Below are 19,988 nucleotides of genomic sequence, written 5' to 3'. Positions count from 1 at the left end.
CCCAGCCTTTGCCCAGTTGTTGCTTAAGTGTCTTGCTATGTTTTGCAGTTGGTAAGTCACATAGAAGAGATGCTGCAGACAGCCTACAACAAGCTACACACGTGGCAGTCACGGCGTCTGATGAAGAAAACGTGAAGTGTCTGTGGCTCTCACAAGTTTTGTGAGATCAAGAGAACTGTGACCTGCAGTGACTCTGGAAACATGGCCTGACAGAAATGCAGATGATCACACAGAAGTGACAGCAAACATCTGCAGCACGCCAACTCTCGGAGCTGATGCTATTGTACTTGCACATTGTGAACTGAAAGGAAAGGAACTGATTAAACTAAAAGCTGGGAAGGTAAATTAAGGCAGAACCAAAATGAGCTAAGTTGCAAAAATATATATATATTTTAAAAAGACACTGTTTACTGCAGTTACTCAGGAACTGCTTTTGATTCACATTAAGCTGCTTTCAGAAATTTAAAAAACTTTTTAAAAGGGTGCATTGATAAAATCTGAGGTTTTTTTTGTTGTTGTTTTTCTGTGTAAATTTTTTTTTCTAAGTTTATGGCACAGGGTACACCTTAAGTATTTCCCCTCCATCCTCTACTTGGATCCTCAAGTGTTACTGAATTCTAGTTGTACCTTACATCAGCAAGTTAAAGAGAGTACTTTAAAGTAGAAGGAAACTGTTGCTCAACCAGCAGGAAACAGTTTTACTCAGAAGACATCGTTGGTCCTGTGTTTCCTACGGAAATAAGAAACAATAAATATTGCACTGAATGTGGTTGGAGTCCCTAAATGATAAAGGGAACATATTTGCAGAAAGTCATGTGGGGGTTTTTATGCAGAATTTTGTCAGAAGACAATGGCGCTGCATGTTTTTCTTCGAGTGCAAATGTACATTGCTAAGATTTTTTTTAATGGCATGTGCTTTGAGAAAAGGAAATTGCATTTTTAAGAGTTTAAAAAATCTTATGAGTGAGAAATATAAGAAATCTTACTTATTTTCACCTCTTTAGAAAAAAATAAAAGATGTTTCTCATACCTCCTTTTCTCCAGTATCTGACTGTTAACTGTCCTTGGCGAATTGATAATCATTGCATAGTGACTGAAAAGCCTAAATGCAAAAAAAAAAAAAAAAAGATGTGTTCTTGTTTCTGGAATCCATGCCATATTTTGTTCCTAACAGGATCAACTAACTGTTTAAGACTTTAGATGTCTTGTATTAAAAGTTACAGAAAAAAGTAAAACTTTTTATAGATACTCTTTCAACTGTAACACACCTTGTGGCTTCTCATTACGTGTGAAATTTATTGGGGTGGGCTGCTTGAAAGCAACTTACTCTTTTTTAAAGCCATTTTGCAGGCGAATTATCTTTAATATAATGGCTAGAACAGCTCAAAATTTCTTCAGACTTAGAACTGGTAAAAAGAAAGAGGCAACATCACTTTCTGCTTCAATCCCCATTTCTCTTTCAGATCACAGTAATGGCGTAATCCCTTATACCTTACAGTTTTACAAAGTGCTTTTTAAATGTATTATCACCACAGCTACTCTGAGGAATAGCAATGGAGCAGATAGAAAAATGTTTGAAACAGAAGAGTATGTCTGTTGGGAAAGGCAGATATAAAGAAATAAAATGCTCTGTTGAGTACTCTTTTAAAGATTAAGTGATAAAAATAGTAGAGCCTGAAGAAAGAAACCTTTTTGGGGAACTTAGTAGGCTTCACTAAAGAGGTAACAGTTAAACCTTGAATACGGAAAAGCATGGTAAAAGTATGAAAATTTTGAAATACCCCAGTGTGTTAAAAAAAAAACCACATAAGCAACAGTGATTTAGGTTTGGGGGTTGGGAGAGGCTGGGAAATCAATTTAGTTCATGTGAAGGGCTTCATAGGTAAGAAATTCAGAACTTTACCCATAAGGCATGGGGGACCTCAGAGGAAATTTTGAGCAAATAAGTGGTTTTTCAGAAGGTTTTTTTTATTGTTTTGGTTTTTTAGATAAAAAATCTGGCAGTCAGGGAAGCCAAAACCTAGAAGGCTTTTGGAACAATCCAAACAGGAAACTAGGTCCAAATGAAAGTGAAGTTCTGTAAATAGAAGGGACTGAGTAAGGTCATTGCGAAGGGATGTGACCAAGTCTCAGGGAATGAAGGACTTAACGGGAGATTTCACCAGAGAGAGTTCTCAGTTTCACATCTAGCTTGCATTTGAAATATTTGATCCTCGGAGTCCTTTAAAAAAGAACTTGCAGCAGCAGTTTAGGTTACGACCGCCTGACCTTCTTCCCATTGTGGAAAACGATGGCAGCCACTGGTGATGGAGAACGGCTGTAACCCAGCACTGCCAAGCACCTTTCCTGCTGTTAGCACTTCCTGCTCACAACAACCAGTGAATCAGGTAGGTGCTACAAATTATTCTACAGATTAGAAATGGTTTAGACATTAAATTACCCAAATACACAACCAGCAAGTGACAGAACTGAGATCTACCCTGAACTGCAGTTACTTGGGGATAAGAGGCTTGTGAAGTCGGAAACTTATTTCCCAGCCCGGGCTTCCATTGCCCACTTTGTTTTTTACTGCCCTGTTCTATTCTGCCTCCATTCTATTCTGTGCTGCTTTTATGGCAAATTATATTATGGTGTTACTCTGCCTAGTGGGTCCCATTAGCCCAGAAGACTGCCAAATGTAATATAATGAAACCATGTCCTGCCTTAGGAAAATGCATTTCCCCTGAAAAGAAGCATAAAGTCAGTGCTATTCTGGTTTGGACTTACACTCCAAAATGAATAGGATACCTTGTGATAACCACTGCAATCTGGGAAGCAAAAGAATGCTTTAACGTCTGTACCTAGAAAGGTAACCCACTCATTCAGGATTAGGGTTTAATCCAGAAAATGATTTCCTGTTGGTGCATATCTGGAGCCCACAGTGGCCCTGGAAAGGAAAGCTGCCCATTTTAAACTTAGATTTGCTGTCTCCAGTGTCAGGACCGGCACAGGATTTCTCAGTGCATTACCTCTGACCTTTCCCAGTTTAGCTTTAGCTTTTTTAACAACTCGGCTGTTCTCCCAGTTCCTGAACTGAGGCCAGGAGAATCTTAGATATTCTCGGCTCTTAAATTGTCCAGAGCTGGAGCATTTCCTAGGACTTGGTTCAGGGGTGATCAGCCTTAGTTTGTTGGCTATATCCTTGCTTGGGTGTGTATTAAAGTCAGAAAAGATTTCAGAAGTCAGACTTCGTAACCACGGAACCCTGTTTTCATGGTCGTTCAAAGAATCCCTACTACATAGGACACACGTGGAATTACACCTGTTGAGGTGAAGGCAGGTATCCAGTCCTCCCACCCAACAATACAGCAGGAAAAACCAATACCCTCTCTGGCTACCTGGCAACCTGCTGTGTGTGTTGAGATGGCTGATACCAGGAGCAGGATGAAGCTGAACTATAAGAAAAATCCTGGCTTAAATTTTACTTGTCTGTAGTCAGAAATCGCAAGATGGTAGACTTAAACTCAATTTTTTGGCAATTACATTAAATGTAAACAGATTAAACACTAAAAGACAGATTGTCAGAATGGATTAAAAAACAAGATGCAACCAAATGCTAATTATAATCACGGAAATGTCTACACAACTCACTGGATTTGCTCTTCCATCAGGTGTCAAATTTAGGTTCACCAGGTGTTAGAGTTCAAAGCCCTTTATTACTCAAATTTATTTCTCTCTAATTTTAGTAGCTAAGTGGCAAACAGAGTGGTATAAAGGGAATAACAAATACAAGATCATTGACTATTCATGTCCATTTAAAAAATTATAAAAGTTAATTTATTTTTAAAGTTTGAGTATATACTGAAGTATATAAAATAGAAAATGTTTCTGTACCCTTACCCCCAAATCTCACTCTCCCAAGGTAATGCTCAGTGCATTTTCTTCTGGACATTTTCAGTGCACTTAGAAGTAGTTACTTTTCTAACCTACAACCTGAGTTTTTTTTCTGGCAGAGAAATACCAGTGCACATATTCATGGCCTTTAAGATAAACTTTGACAAGGGTTCATCTCCATTTGTGGTCCTATGTAACTTTGTGTGAATTTCGGTCCTACCCATTAGTGTGCTATTTCTGACAGGCTATGCCTGGCCTGAAAACAAAAATTCCTTGGAATTTCACATATACAATCAGAGTCTTGTCACCCAAGAACATTTAGACCCACAGATGAAAACGGGAGAGAAAAAGTAGAGTGTTCCAATAGGTCTCCCCAGGATTGACTGCAACCTCAACAGACATGGTACAGCAGAGCTGTGAGAGCACAGACTAGGACCTAGACTGTTTGTGTTCAAATCCCAGCTGCATAGTTACTAGCTTGTGACCTTGAACAATTTGCTTAATCTCTGTTTCCGTTTCTTCACATAAAATGGCTCTCATAGTACTACTTGACAGATAGGGTTTATTGTGAGGATAAATAATAAAGTATATAAGACAAGTGGGCTCCTCACCTGTCTCAGAACAGCCCCTGGCACAGCTCCAGCCCAGACAAGTGAAGGGGACCAAACTTTCGCCACCCTGAAGCTGCTTTTTGGGATATTGATTTTAAGCTAGTTATTAAGAAAAGACTCAAAGAACCTTTTACCTTTCCCCTTCTGCCCAAGAGATTCAGGCAGAAAAACCAGCTTCAGGAAGGAAATCTTGGGATGTTCGCCTTAGCCTACCTTGAATGAAGTATGGTAAATAGCAGGGGTCTGTAGCTAGGCACCCCATGTCGCATGTTTCTGAGGTGCCTAGCAAGAATTTGCCTGCCATGTGGGTTCCCTCTTCCTCAACTACCTATAAATCTCCCATTCACACTTCTGAAATCTAAGACCCCATTCCCCCATGTTCTTTGTCCAAAATGATGTATACCCACTGGTGCCTCATTGTTTTTGGAATGTTTATGCATATATGAATTCCTCATGCGCATATATTAAAATTTGATTTTCTCCTGTTAATCTGTCTCTGTTAATTTGATTATTAGCCCAACTAGAGAAACTTCGAAGGTGGGAGGAAAAATAATTTTTCTTTTAGCCCCATACAAGGCAGTGCAGGCTGAGAGGCAGGTGGTATCAAAGTTCTCCCTGGCTCGTGGGCCTTGTCCCTCTTCTTAGGTTGAGCTTTCCAGGAAGTGTCTTCAGTTCAACATTCCAGATTGCCCCAGAGGGATAGAAAAGGGAATTAACATTCCTTGAGCACCTATTGGGTGGGCAGAGCTTTCCTTTTAAGCCTCACAACAGTACATGATAATGGAACTATCCTGATTGTACAGAAGCTCTATGAGATCAAGTAACTTGCCCAAGTTCTCATGAATGGCAGAGCCAGGAGTCAACCCCAGGCCAGTGAGGCCAAAGCAAAGAGCCATAATGAGGGGAAAACACCAGCAGGCCTGTCTCCTGGAGACACGAGCCTTACTCTGTTGTTGTCTGGACATTGCACGGCTGCCTCTCTTCCCAACCTGTGAGGAAAACCAGGCAGGGGCTGCCTTTCTGAACCCAGGCAATGGGCAGAGGCCAGCCAGTGTGTGGCAATGGCCAGGCAGTGTGGCCAGCTTAGGGAGGCCAGAAACACCCACGTGCTTTATTTACATCATAGACTCAGTAAGACACGTTATAGAAAACTGGGAAACTGGCAGCCCCTGTCTGGCCAGCCCAGCCCTGTAGTATAACTGGCTGTAGTACTAAGTAATAAGGTGTTCCTCTTTAAAAAAATAAAAGTAGATAAGGCAGGCATTGTGTGCAGGTTCTGGAATGGCCCTCACCTGAGGAAGGGGTCAGGCTAGGCCTGGGTGCAAGGTGAAGAACTCCACAAACCCCAGTCCGAAATAGCTGAAACAAGCTGTAAGAACAGTGACCACAAACTCGCATCGCTCCTCAGCTCATTTCCTGAGATAGGAATATGGTTTGTTAAGAAATTCCCCTGTGCCAAGTAATGTTGTTTGCATTAAACCTATTACCCTGTTTTCCCGAAAATAAGACTTAGACAGAAAATAAGACTTTGCATGATTTTAGGTGTCAAAATATGGCACGTTGGTACACTGAATATTTTAAGCTGAAGGAGTCTGTGGAAAAGGCACCCTTCTCCCTGAAACAGATCATAAAACCCTCATGTGAGGGGTGTGTGCCTTCCATATCCTGGAGGAATCATGCTAGGGCTTCTTCCCTGGCTAGGTCTTATTTTTGGAGAAACATGGTAGGTGGGTACTGTTGTTTTTTGTTTTGTTTTGTTTTTTTAATGGAACAGTGTGCTTCCAGGACCCATCAGCTCCAAGTCAAGTAGTTGTTTCAATGTAGTTGTGGAGGGCGCATTTCAGTGGCCCATGTGGGGATCAAACGAGCAACCTTGGTGTTATGAGCACTGCTCTCTAACCAAAGAGCTAACTGGCCGGCCCTAGGTGGGTACTGTTGTTTTTCCATTTCACAGATGCGTAAGGCATAGATAGTGACTTGCCCATAAACATACAGGCAGTAGGAGCAGAGTCAGGGTTGGAACCCAAGCCTGTCTGGCTCCCAAACCTGAGGTTCCCACTGAGACACTCTTCCTGAAGGACAGTAAGTTTGGTGCAACATAGAGGAATGCAGTGCAGATGAAGCCCTTTCTGTCTGCCCCTCCTTGTCCCTTAGATGTGAAAAGTGTCTCTCCAAGTGGCAGGGACTGGAAGGGGACATCTGTATTCTGAAAGGCCTGGACAGAAAGATGGGGCCTCTTCACAGGGGGTCACTCTGGGCTTTGTGTTGCCCTACCCCCTTCGCCCCTGGGACTTAACAAAATGGCACAGAAATAGGCTGGCAGGAGCTGCCGCAGATGGTGACTTTGGCCCTAAGTGCATTCCTGCTGCTCAGATCCGTGAGGGAGCAGCCTCCATGCAGGATGTCTCATGTAAACCTCATTGATTTTCTGCTTCATTAGGTCAGTGAGAGCCTGCAGTTCTGGCAGAGAGCCCTCTTCAGCAAGGCCTAGCAATTTCCTAAAGAATCTACTGAAAGGAGCTCTCCCCACTTTCCCTGTGATTAGAGGCAGTGGCTGCTCCTGATCTCCAAGCAGGGAGCCTACCCAAATGCCACCTGGATGAGCCTGGCTGGCCACAGCACATCTGGCTGTGTGACATTGGGCAAGTGCCTTTACCTCCCTAAGACTCAGTTCCTGTTTCTGTAAAATGGGGATAATTATGCTCCCTACTCCAGAGGGTAGTTGTGAGGGTTAAATCAGTTAATGCATATAAATGGTTTAGTAGGCTTCCTGGGTACATGTTAAATATACAGTAAACATGGGAGTGATTATTATTGCAATTCTCATAATGTCTAGACCCACAAAATTTGATCTCCCAACACTGATGAAGAAGCACCCTTCAGCCATCACTAGTAATTTCAAAATACTGTATTTCCCCATGTATAAAATGCACCCTTTTTCGAAAAATTTGGGGTCTAAAAACTGGGTGCGTCTTATACAGTGATTGTAGATTTTTTTACTTGCATTTCTCGCTTTTTTGCGCTTGTTGTCTTTGCGCTCATTGTTTCTCACTTGTTACTGGTAGATTACGGTAGGTTACATTTTGCCACGTTCTGCCCCGAAATGGCTCAGAAAAGATTTTCGTACAGTGCTGAATTCAAGTTAAAAATGATCCAGTTTGCAAAAGTGAATGGAAATCATGCTGCTGAACGTAAGTTTGGTCCTCCTCCAACTGAGAAAACAATCCAAGACTGGCTACGGGAAGAAGAAACCCTACTGAAAACGCCATGGCAGAAGACGGCCATGAGAGGCAATATATGAAGACTGTGATTCGTCATCAGACACAGATGAGGACAAGCTAATGGTTGGGAGTTTTGACAGTGATGAGGAGTTGTATGAATTTTATGATGAATAAAACTTGAGTTCAATAACTTTATGTAATACATTTTTTTTTCAAATTTCGGGCCCCAAAATTAAGGTGTGTCTTATACATGGAAGCGTCTTATACATGGGGAAATACGGTAGCTCAAATCTTTGGCTTGCCCTTCCGCAAAGGGCAAGTAGAGATTACAGTGTTGCCCACAGCAGCATTTAGCAAAAGTCCTGACCTCTCTAACCCACTTTCAGCAGTCCACAGTTAGGCGCATCTCTTCATATCTCCCACCCCCACTATCTCCAAAATTACCCCAAGATGTGTTCTCTTCCTCTTTATTATGTAGATTAACAGCCCATGGACCAAAATCCTTTCCCCACCTACCATCTCACAGTCTTCCCCAACCAGGTATTCTGGATTCTGCACCACAAAAGCCCAAAGAACAAAGTTGAGACTGAACTCCCCTCAGTGACTGGGAAGAGAAGTTGCACAGGAAAGGGAATGCCCTGGGGAGCAGGGAAGGCTGTGAACCCTCGTCTGGTACAGTTTTCTTACAACTGAATTTCAGGCTCACTCGCATCCTCTGCTGCCAAGCGCTCTTGGAAGCAGAGCTGTGCCAAGAGGGCTGAGAACAGGAGCAGGAGGAACCGGGAACAGTTCCACTTTGCATGCTGATTTGTTTTTCTCCTGGAAATGGAATCTCTCTGAAGAGACCTTCCCAGTTCTTAAGATTGTGAGTGAGGCAGTGAGGTCAGCTCTATCTCTGCCCCAGGAGTGCCCCGCCAGCCTCTCTACCCCCCTTAAGAGAACCCACAAAGGAGCAGGTCTGTCCACCCAGTCCCTCTGGGGTCTTTGACTCCACATCAATAAACACCCTCACCCCTATCCCCCAACCCTCTCTGAGAGCCTGCCAGCTCCTCAACTGCCCCAGGGGCCATTTTATGAGGTGGAGGGTGGAGGGTGGCAAGGAACTGGGATTATTGCATAATCCATTGCAATCTATCTCCTGTACCACCACCCCCACCCCTCCACAAGGGAGAGCAAAGTCTAAAGCCAACTAGCACACTGAAATTTTCAACTTTCACCCATTGCCCTGAGAAGGGGTTTATTTTTTTCTAAACTTTATTGGGGAACAGTGTGTTTTTCCAGGACCCATCGGCTCCAAGTCAAGTCGTCGTTTTCAATCTAGTTGTGGAGGGCGCAGCTCACTGGCCCGTGTGGGAATTGAACTGGCAACCTTGGTGTTATGCGCCTGCGCTGTAACCATCTGAGCCAAACGGCCACCCCAAGAAGGGTTGTTTTTTTAAACATTGGAGTCTCACAACCTGAAGGGAGGGGGCAGCCTTCAAAGGAGGGCCTTCCTTGCCTGCCCCATTAAAGGACCTGAAGTCTTCCATGGCAACCCAGCTGGCCGCTTCCCTAGGCTGTTCCCCAGTTCCAGGGATGACCCCCCTCCTGGAGTCGGCAGGGGAGCCCTGCCGAGGGTGCTGGCTCTGGATCATCGCCCAAGGCAGGAAGCTGTGGCCTCTGGTTACCAGGGAGATGCTGGCACAGCCTGTGCCTATTTGTGGCGGACAGGCAGCCTCTCTTAGGAAAGGAGAAGGGGAAATTTGGTTGCCTGAGAACTAGCTGCGCTTGGTGGGAGAGTCTGTGACATCATGAGCCTGCCACCGAGGTTGCTGGAGAGGAGGCTGAGAACAGCACTCCACTGAGGCGGCCTCCTGACAATCCTGTAGCTTTAATGGCTGGGGTATGGCCTCCTGCAGAGTAAGGCCTTACTGCCAAGCTGCCACCCCCAAGCAAGGGCTGTTGGAAGAGGCTCTGATACAGTGGAAAAACCCCAGGAGTCAGAGCCGCAAGTGACCGCCACACCCACAGGAAAGAGCCCAGGCTGGTGGAAAAGGTGCCTGGTGCAGAGGAGAAAGCAGGAGGCTGTCTGGGAGGTGCCAGTCCCTTAGTCAGTACCTCTGAAACCCTGAGGTCATCAAGAGCACCTCAGTTCACTTCACTTCCCTTCTAGTTCCCCACTGTGAGAATAATGTTTGCCCTGTGGGCTGGGTTGCTGAGAGCACCCACTCCCCCCTTCGCAGTGTAAGCAAAGCAGGGGCAGGTGTGAGAGGCAGGTGGTCCCTCTCTGATGCAGCAGGTGAAGAGGGCCAAGGCTGTGAGGGCCTCTCCTAGGCTTTCATTCCTTCTGTGGCTAAAACTGGAGGATGAGCTAAGTTAAAATGTCCTTTGAGAGGGCTTGACGCGGCAAGCATGTTTGTCTGAAGGGCAGAGCTGGGCCCTGCCGACGCACGGCCTGTGCAAGGCTCGTGGAGTGAGCACCAGGAAGGAGGGAGGCCAGCTGGACGGGGCCCGGAAGCAGCCCCGTGGGCAGGTGAGCTACGTGGACCTTCACCTGCCTTCGGTGAGGAGGCTGGGGCATATGTACTGCATTTGCCCTTTGATATCCAGAGAACAAAGGGCTAATGGCTCTCCAGGCTGTGAAGCACCTCGCCAAAGACAGAGGGGCAGGGTGGTGTAGGGGAAGGAAAACTAATCTGGGAGTTTGAAATCCACTTGGCTGCTTTCCAGCTGAGTGGCCTGAGGCAAGTACTTTTCTTTAAGGTTTGGTAGCCTCACCAGTAAACAGGTAAAAAAATTCCTGCTCTGCTTTCCTCTCCTGGTTGAGATGAAAATGCCGTGAGAGAATGGATCTGAAAGCCATCCTGAGCTACTCACAAATGAAGAACCCAGCGAGCTTTATCTAGCTGCAGGGGAGCCTTCTCTAGGTCTGCACTGGCCCCACCACAGCCTGAGATCCCTTCCAAAGAAAAAGTACAGGAACCTTTTCTTTGCTCCTCTTAACAGAATCCCAGGTTCCCCGGCGGCGCCCAACCCCCTTCTGGTACCCTAGAAAAATGAGGTAGGGCTGTCTTTTCAGGCCACGATCCTCTGAGCAGGCTTAAATAACAGGGCAGAGAGCCTCCTTCCCCAGCAGAACCTGCTTTGTGAGGAGTGGCTGTGTAGAGCAATTTAAACAAAAAAAACAGGGCCCATAAACCAACATTTCTGAGAGGGTGCCCTGCAGTCAGCAGCGGCACAGCGAAGACCTCCGTTCCTTTCCCACATCCCAGCCCCAGGAAATCACCAATAGACTTCTCTGGGTCTATTCAGTATTACAATTGCTTTGATCCTCTTGGAATTTTTAGGAAATTACCCTTTTTTAACCTAAGGCTTGGGATGTAATTCCCCATTTGGTAAGGCTTAAAAGTTTAAAACCATCTACACAGGAATCAGAGAGATGGGATCCCCTGATCAGTCATCTGCTTTCAAAGCCCTGTGAGACTGTTTTTATTAACAAATTCAACACCACAGTGCCTTGGGAATTTTGGACCTAGTTTGGAACTAACATAGGGAATGCTAGTTATGGATGTCCTGTCGCACCAGGTGGGGCAGGTTCCCTTGACTCTCTGCCTCTATGTCAGGAGCAGCCCTAATCACTTCCCCAAAAGGGGACTGGGAGCAGTTTTGCCCCTGAGTCCTCCTGAGCTATTGTAAAAATGAAGGTGTCTATGGAGGCTTGACTCCCTGGGTGTTATAACTGGAAGACAGAGACCCCCATGTTTACAGTCAAGGACGCTGAGGCTACAGAGGGAACGTCACCGCCAAAGTGTCACCCAGAGGTGCATGACAAAGCTAGAGCAAGAACCCAGGTATCCTCACCCTTAGGTCAGTGTCTCTTCTCCACCAGGTGCTCACTCATCTTTGCTAAGCCCCGCCTGTCACTGTCCTTCCTACCTAAGGAGTCGGGTGTGTGTGTGTGTGTGTGTGTGTGTGTGTGTGTGTGTGTGTGTGTGTGTGTGTGTGTGTGTGTGTGTGTTAAACAGCCTCCCACAGTCCTCCCCTGCTGTGATTAGATAAGGGGCACTTTCTGTTCCTCTGGAGATTGTCTGGCTTGGAGAGACCTTTGGACTCCCTCTGCAGCACTGATTTTGGGCACCCTCAGTTTGGAAGTCACTTATATTCTGGTGACAGCCTTTGCCTTGGAACCTATCAATGTGATGGAAAGCTTGAGGCTTGAGCCCCTGCCCAGGAAGGATGAAGAGAAAAGAGCACAGCTCTTATTTCTTCCCTGGGGTGGGAAGGGGCTGGAAGAGTAACCGTAGTCCATTTGGATTGTTAGAACAAAATGCCATAAGTTCGATGGCTTTTAAACAGCAGAAACTTATTCCTCACAGTTCTGGAAGAGAATGACTGGGGGAGGCATCAGGGTACCAGCCGAGCTGGCACCCAGGAGAACTTGAGGAGTCGGAGCTGGGGTGGAGTCTTCGGCTTCCACTCCCATCGTGTGAGAGAGATGGATGGGGTTGGGGGGATGACATGAAGCAGTCTCCCAGGGGAGGCACCTGCTGTCTTGCCAGAGAGAGGAACAACCTCTGCTTTGGCACGTACACAGCAGGCCCTGGCTGATGAGGGACTGAGACCGATGAGGCCATCTGCATCCTGGGCCTTGCAACTCAGGAAAGCCATCAGCTTTGCAACCATGGAAAAGGTGAAAAAGCCAGGCTGTCAGTGAGTGTTCAGAGGGACTTCGGGGCTGTGTAGGACATGTCAGAGGAATGCATGTTTTGTGCAGATGCGGTTGGAGCTGTATACGCGCTGAGCTTCTTGTTGCGTATTATTAAAAATCAAGGTGACTCCCTTTCCCATGGCCTCTCATCCACCTTGCTTTTACCCTGGCTCTCCTCATCCCCCAAAATTTCAGGGATTTCCACTGGCCACCAAAAAACAAAACCTCCAAATTTCTTAGCTTGGTATTTAAAGCTAAAGATTGAACATCTTGAATTTCCTGCTGCCATACATTTCTTTACTTATGCTGTGTTCTCTGCTTTCTCAACACCAATCTTCACCAGCTGAAGTCTTTTTTGTTTTTTGTTTTTAAGATTTTATTGGGGAATTGGGGGAGGAGAACAGCATTGGGAAATCAGGGAAGGGGAACAGACAAGTTGCTGTCCTTTTGTTCTTCAGTCTAGTTGTGGAGGATGTCACTTCACTGGCCCATGTTGGTATTATCATTGTGCTCTTCCCGGCTGAGGCAGTCAGTTGCCGGCCATTGGACGGCCGCTCACAGTGGCTCACGGCAGCCCAGCAACAGGTCGAGCTGTTGTTCACCATCTTCAGCTGAAGTCTTTTTCTAGGCCACGCCCAGATGCCACCTCTTCCAGGAAGCCTTCGCTGATATCGCCAGCCAAAAGACCTCTCTCTCTGAATGCTAGAGCGATTTTTCTACCTCTTTTGTGGCAGTGTTAGTCTATCTTGCAGTTTAGCTATCGTAGGGGATGCTGTTGATCTCCCCCCACTAAATGGTAAGTCTTCGAAGGCTTATTAATTTGTCTTGTTTTTGTACCTAGCATGGCACCCTTTATATAGCATGCATATACTTCAAAGTACATTTATTAAACAAATAAATGTATATGTTGGGGATATGGAGATGAATGAGAAAGTTTCTGTCCATTAGGAACTTACAGTCCAGTGTGAGAAAGAGATGCACAGCAATAAGAATTAATATAAAGCCCAAGGAATAGCATTTGACCTATGAAGATGTGGGTTTTGAGTGGGCAGAGATGGTGGCAAGGGGGAGAACATTCGGGTTGAAGGAACTGCCGAAGTGGATGTGCATGGCACATTTGGGGAACATGGTAAATAGCATTGGGACTGGCATATAGGAAACACGAAGGAAAACAGGTGATAAGCCCAGAGTGGAGGTGTGGGCACTGGATCATGGAGGGCCTGGTGTGCCTTTCCAAGGAATTTGGAAATTATTCTGGAGACTATTGAATGAGGAGCCACTGAATGCTCTTGAGGAATGTAACAAATAGTGAATGGAGGAACGACTCAGCATTGTGTTTTGGGTGGACATCATTCTTTGGCCAGGTCCATTTTAGGAAAATCTGTGTTGGGGGCTGAGCAGCACCCATTCTCTGAGGCCAAACTGTCCCCTGGTCAAACCACTTCTTGGTGAGATTTTCTCTTTTAAAGAGCCACTCCCAAAGAACACTCGATCAGGTTGAGAAGTCTGTTCTGCCCTCTGAAACTGTTTCCTGACCCATTCCACGGGTTCCACCTTCTCTCTGATCTGGCTTTCGTATAGAAATTCTTCTGTTTGGACCGTATTAGTCAGGGTTCTTCAGAGAAACTGTGTGTGTGTGTGTGTGTGTGTGTGTGTGTGTGTAATGAGATTTAATATGAAGAATTGGCTCATGAGATTATGGAGGCTGAGAAGTCCCACGATCTGTCATCTACAAGGAGACCTTGGAAAGCAGGTGGCATAAATTCTGGTCCAAGTCCAAAGGTGTGAGAAGCAGGAGTGCCGATGGTGTGAGTCCCAGTCTGAGGACCAGGGAAGAGCAATGTCTCAGCTCGAGCAACAGGCAGAGACATCCACTGCCTCTCACTGAAAACTGAACTTTCTGAGCCTGGGACTGGCTTGAGCCCTCTACATAATTTCTTGACCTTTGTGGAGTGGAGGTTAAGGAATGGGGAAGGGACAATGCCCTATGGAGAAAAAATCACAGGCTCTGGAGTCAAGTCAGCCCTGGGTTAAAGTACCAGCTGAAATCACTTTTTAGCTGTATGACAGTGGCCAAGTCACTAATCTCTCTGAGCTTCCGTGGATAATTATGCCCACTCCAAAGAATGAGAAGTGAAGATGAGCATAGGGATTGCCTCGCTTGCTGCCTAACAGAGGAGGTACTCAGCAAATGGTAATTGTTTTGTTCATATTTGCAGAGTTAAATAGAGGCTATTGTTCTGCTTGAGAAAAGGGAAGATGTGCTTGGAGTGAGCTGTTGTTAGGTGCCTTAATTTAGGGGACAGCAAACTCCTTGCCTAGATTATCTTTAGAGGTCATCCCAGAGCCCTCCTGGTGAGGGTTCTTACCTGGTGAGGGTCTCCCTGGCCTAACCTCCGCTTTCTGAGCTCTGCCCTCCTGCCCGCAGCTGTGGTGGTATTTGGTAGGCAGGCAAGAGCCCAGCCTTAACTGAATGAGGACATGGCTGCAAAGGCTGGGGAACCAAACACTGTTGCAATCTGCCATGCGGTGAGGGAACCCTGCCAACTGTGTGTTTGAGGTGATAGCTTACGTTTCTGGGCCTTCTAGAGTGATGAGAAAACTGTTAGGACATGATAGAGAGATGCCCCGCTTTTCTGGAGCTGAGGTTAGAATTTTCCCTTCAAAACCAAGAAACCCACAATTATGATCTTTGTTCGACCTGGATGCTAAGGTGATGCCCCAGGTGCAGGGAGAAAGTAGACTCATCCATGTTGTTGACTCACTGTCAGGTAGGGGAGCAAGGGAGCGAGTGCCACTCCCCACCCGCAAGCAAGAAGGTTTGAAGGATGTACAGACCAGTGAGGTGTGAAAACAGGAGAGAGGTACCAACTCTGTGGGTGTGTGGGGTGGGGAGGTTAGGGTGAGTACCAAGAGATTGGTAGTTTAAAGAAGAGATGGAGGAGGAAGACAGGCCAAAGGAACCAGCATGAGCAAAGGCTTGGAGCGAAGGTAAAAATAACATATGTTGATAAAAACGAACCCCCCCCCCCAAGTTCTTGGGTGTGGCTAGGACATGAGGTGCTGGGCAGGGTGGGGCAGTAAGGAGGGCAGACCAGACAGGCTGAGGCCTCACTAGGAGCTGCGGGACTTGGAAGGTTTAGCAGCAGGAGGAAAAGCAGCGTCAAGTGTTGGACACCACTCCACTTGGGTAAGAAGGGCAGTCTGACACTGTTAGGCATTTTCTTTCTTTCAACAAATAGTTGTTGACTACTATGTGCCAGATGTTCTGGGCACTGGGAAATAGTGGTGAAGAATCAGAGCACTCCTTCCCTGAGGGGAACCTCCACATTTTTACGGAAAAGGAAATTGGTGGTCGGCTTGAAGACCGCGCTGGTGGCTCTTGCCCGGGCTTTTGAGGTCGGAGGGTAGAGTGGCTCTGGGCGGTCCCTTAGCTGTCCTGGAGCACGAGGGTAGTTCCGCTTGTGGGTCTTCTGGCTGCGCGCGCCGCCTGGGCCTCTCTCCATTGCCCCGCCCGGCTGGGTTCCCGCCCCCAGCCCGACCCACACGTGGGATCCCGCACGTCCGCCCAGCTCCCCCCTGACGTCAGCCTCACGATTCCATTTAAGGCCCCTCCTGTGCTGGGCTCCGAGTCCCGGTGCTGCTGCCGCCAAGTCCGGATCCAACGCTGCGCGCCACAGACGCCCGCTCACTCTCCGTGCACTACTGGTATGTAGGGCTTGGCGCGCTCTGCGCTTGAGGGGGCAGGCGAGGGAGCTGGCCCGGGCCTATCTGGCCCGGCGCTGCCTGCCAAGGGGTCCCTACTTCCTGGGGTTGTAGGCACTGCTTCCCAGAGACATAGTCGGGAGGTCTGGGCGGTGGCCCACGCCAACCGTGGGCGCGGAGCCTGCCACGCTCTGCTTTTGCTTTAAGTGGTCACTGTGGCCTCTGGCCCGGCTGGGGAACCGAGGAGGTGGCCGCACCCAACCTGGGGTCAATATCCCGAGTGGATACAGAAGGACAAGGAGATGGCGGGTCTGGAGGGTGGGACATACCTCTGGGCTGGAACTCGGCCAAAGGCGCAGAACGCGAGATCCCGGAACCCGCAGAGCAGAAAAAGCCTCGGCAGCCTGGGCGGGTTCCTGGAAGCAGGAAAGCCGCTGAGCATCGCCTTCCCCGGTCACATTTTAACCCTGGGACTTTCGAGAGGTGGGGTCCATGGAAGCGGCCGCTGCCGGCAGATTATAGGGTGCTCTCTGCGTTAACTACTTTTATTAAGCAGCTACTGATATATCTATCGGGCACTATGTTAAGGTGCATGCAAAAATGAGGCCCTCCCGTATCTCAGACCGTCTATTGAGAGTAGGATCATCTGGTACCGTCTCTTCCTTTTGATAAATGGGGGGACCTAAAGCTGGGAGAGGGTTAGGACATTTCTAAGGTCACAGTGGATGGCAGAGTTGCGGAGCAGACCCTCTTTCTGCAGGGCTGCTGTCCTACCGGTGTCTCCATATTGGAGGGAGCGCTGGAGCTCAGGCCTTAGGTGTTGGTGAAGCCAGGAGGTCTCTGCAGGAAGAACTTCTCCCTTCCCCCTGCTAGGCTTCAAAAGCCTTACAAGGCTGTCTAGAAATAGTAGTGATTTGTAAGGAGAGACCTGAGTCCAGCTTGGCGACTCTGGGCTGCCTGCCTGGAAGTCCCCCTCGGATATTTTTGCCCTTTGGGATGGTGTCAAAACTAGATCCAGTGAATGCAGTGCGGAGTTGGATTAGCAAGAGTCTAAGGCTGGCCTCTTTCCCGGCTCTGGAAATCGAGGGTTCCACCAAGTATCTTAATATTAGGGTTCCAGGCCTCAGGCCTCTGCAGCAATTTCTGCACTTCCTGTACTGTAAAAATTTCCTCATACCAGGCCTCATGCCTTTGAAAAAAGGATCACAGCAGAAGCCACACCAGGCTCCTCCCTCCCGGTTGGTTAACAGTCTCAGGTATTGCAATTTAAAGTCTGGCTCTGGCCGTGCGCCAGGCCAGAGAGGCTGCCAGCCGCGCTTCACGTGGCTCACATCTGCTTCGAAGCACATGCAAGTTAGGTCTAAACTCTGACCCAGAGAGCTCGCCCCCTCTCACCCTAAGAGCAGGATAGTTCCTGATCATCTCCGCTCATGGGCGGGGCCAGTGTCCACCTCGCTGCAGCCTGTGGCCGCTAGACCTCTCCTGGCCGCTCTCGGAGCTCTGAAGTGCGCATGCGCGCAAATTTCGCTGGAGGGGGCGGGGGCGGCTGCTAACCTTTCGGTTCTGGGCGGGGTGTAAACCCCGAGGGCTCCTGGGGACTGAGTAGTTCTGATCTTCCCCTCTTCAGGGGTTGGGGGAAATGACTGAGCGCGCATGAGCAGAGCTCACTGCCTGCCCACTGCGTCCGGGTTGGCGGTGAGGCGGTTAATTGCGCTCTGCACGTAACTCGCGTCCTCACTTGAGGGGCTTGTCAGGAGCCAGGTGACTAGACTAGACGGCTCACAGTGATTTTGTTTGAGGAAAGGCTGGCCCTGCTTGGGATTAATAAAGAAGATGAGTGAGCCATCGGGAGGCTATACTTACACCCAAACGTCAATATTATTTTTCCATGCCAAGGTGAGGTCCGTCACACCAATATCCTAGCTAGATCAGACCCTGGCATTAGGCTTTTCAACTCTCCTTTGGCTATCTGTGGGTATTTCCCCCTCTCCCTTTTAGTTAACCCTTGTGATTTTTATGGCAGGTACGCCAAAAGGAAGTGAAATAAGTTTTTTTAAGAACAGCTTTTGGTTAATAAGTGTTAATTTAAAGAGGATGCCATGACTGCATATTTTTTCCCATATAGATTCCTTTTGGTTCTAAATCCAATATGACGACTGTCAAGGATCAGCTGATTTTGAATCTTCTTAAGGAAGAACAAAGCCCCCAGAATAAGATTACAGTTGTTGGGGTTGGTGCTGTTGGCATGGCCTGTGCCATCAGTATCTTAATGAAGGTAAGTGAGAGCCCATTGTCACTCTGGAACCAAGGATAACTTGATCCCACCCATCCTTCCACTCCCTCCCCAATACTTGCATTATCACATTCTATATACAAATATTGAGGTTCATGTACTCATTCAAAGAACTTTATATGAAGCAGAGATGTGAAGATGATGCTATACCAAAAGGGCTTCTGAACTAAAAAAAAACAAAAACGGAAAGGTTATTAGGCTGGCAACCCAGTTCCTTAAATTCATTGTGCTGTATTAACATGTATGAGTTGCCAACAAATGAAAGAGTCCATGCCTTTAAACAAGCTAAAATTATTTTAAAGTGATTTTTGAATTGAAGTGATACTATGTTCATCTGATACACCAAAAATCATACTGAATGTGGGAAATCTTAAGTCTTCCTCCCTTGTAAATCCTGGTTGCCCCCCTCCTTGGATAGCAATTTTGGTACCAATAACGGAGCTAAAGTTTTAATTAGAAAAAGAGGACTCATGAATGAATAAAGAAAACTTTTTTACAGTCATTAAGCCTGGTTTATATAAAGAAATTGAGGCAGCTTACAATGTTTAAATATTTTAAGTTTAGATTTAGAGTTCCTAATAAGAGAGTGAAATAATGAATTCTGGCTTATGAACAGAAAAGAATTAAAGTGAGAAGACTGAAAGCAGAAATGAGCTATGCAGAAGTTGCAGAAAAACACAGGTTGCTCTATATGTGCTCTTAGGAGAGGCCATAAAGTATAACAACTCTTATTCTTTCCCCCACTGAATCAGAAATTGGTGCCATCTGTATTTCCCACACCACCTGTGGGCTTCTGTGATGCCCTCTAATTCAGGTGTGGGTAAGAGTAACTGCTAGGCCACTCATCATACTGTAGATGGGAGTAGCTCTGTACCTCAATATAATCCTCTTTGGTTATGACAGCCCACATCCCATTTGTATTAAAACTATTATTGGTGCTCCTGGTCTGAGGGGGACATCTAGGAACTTTCATAGGTTCAATTGAAAGGATTTTTTTTTTTACCAATATTTTGAAATGCATAAATCTTGATGTAATATTGTTAGAGTTGGTTATTATATGGAAAACATATAGATAGGGAAGGATCCAGAATATCACTTTAATTTCAAGTCTTAATACTGGTCAATATCACCTATTTAATGAATAATAATCGAAAATCAGTATGTAAAACTGCATTTGAAAAAGTGACTCAATCTGTTTTACATAATTGGACACTTTTCTAACCATTGCCAATCCTTTGTTCTGTTTCCACATAATGGTGGTGGGGCTTTTTCAGAGGTTGCTCCAGTGAGGGGAGAGGGTCAGTGTTTCTTCCTATGTATGGGTTGTCTGTGAGTCAGCTTTTAAATGGGGCCCTGCTCCTGTACCAGAAATACGGGAGTTTTGCATGCCCTTCTAAAAATTTGGAAGAAGCAGTTTTGATTTAACTAAAAACTTTATGTCTTTTAGGACTTGGCAGATGAACTTGCTCTTGTTGATGTCATGGAAGACAAATTGAAGGGAGAGATGATGGATCTCCAACATGGCAGCCTTTTCCTTAGAACACCAAAGATTGTCTCTAGCAAAGACTATAATGTGACTGCAAACTCCAAGCTGGTTA

The 19,988-nt window shown here is 46.6% G+C and overlaps 2 protein-coding genes across 8 annotated transcripts in view; both read left to right on the top strand.

The window, feature by feature from the left end:
• The window catches only part of GTF2H1 (general transcription factor IIH subunit 1), a 42,016-nt gene extending 40,889 nt beyond the window's left edge, over positions 1-1,127 (top strand). For all 7 annotated transcript variants that reach the window (XM_019651387.1, XM_019651391.1, XM_019651392.1 and 4 more), the window contains one exon: positions 49-1,127. In XM_019651387.1, coding sequence (XP_019506932.1) covers positions 49-135 — 87 coding nt within the window. In that variant the 3' untranslated portion in view covers positions 136-1,127. The remainder of the gene's footprint in view (positions 1-48) is intronic.
• Positions 1,128-16,000: 14,873 nt separating this feature from the next.
• LOC109387466 (L-lactate dehydrogenase A chain-like) overlaps positions 16,001-19,988 on the top strand; it is a 14,518-nt gene continuing 10,530 nt past the window's right edge. Inside the window, exons 1-3 of the mRNA XM_019651364.1 lie at positions 16,001-16,100; positions 18,223-18,372; positions 19,838-19,984. Coding sequence (XP_019506909.1) covers positions 18,247-18,372; positions 19,838-19,984 — 273 coding nt within the window. The 5' untranslated portion in view covers positions 16,001-16,100; positions 18,223-18,246. The remainder of the gene's footprint in view (positions 16,101-18,222; positions 18,373-19,837; positions 19,985-19,988) is intronic.

This window comes from Hipposideros armiger, unplaced genomic scaffold (genome assembly GCF_001890085.2).
Source record: "Hipposideros armiger isolate ML-2016 unplaced genomic scaffold, ASM189008v1 scaffold_159, whole genome shotgun sequence".
In the NCBI taxonomy this organism is placed as follows: Eukaryota; Metazoa; Chordata; class Mammalia; order Chiroptera; family Hipposideridae; genus Hipposideros; species Hipposideros armiger.
Note: the sequence above shows the minus strand (reverse complement) of the source record. Positions and strands in the feature narration are given on the sequence as shown.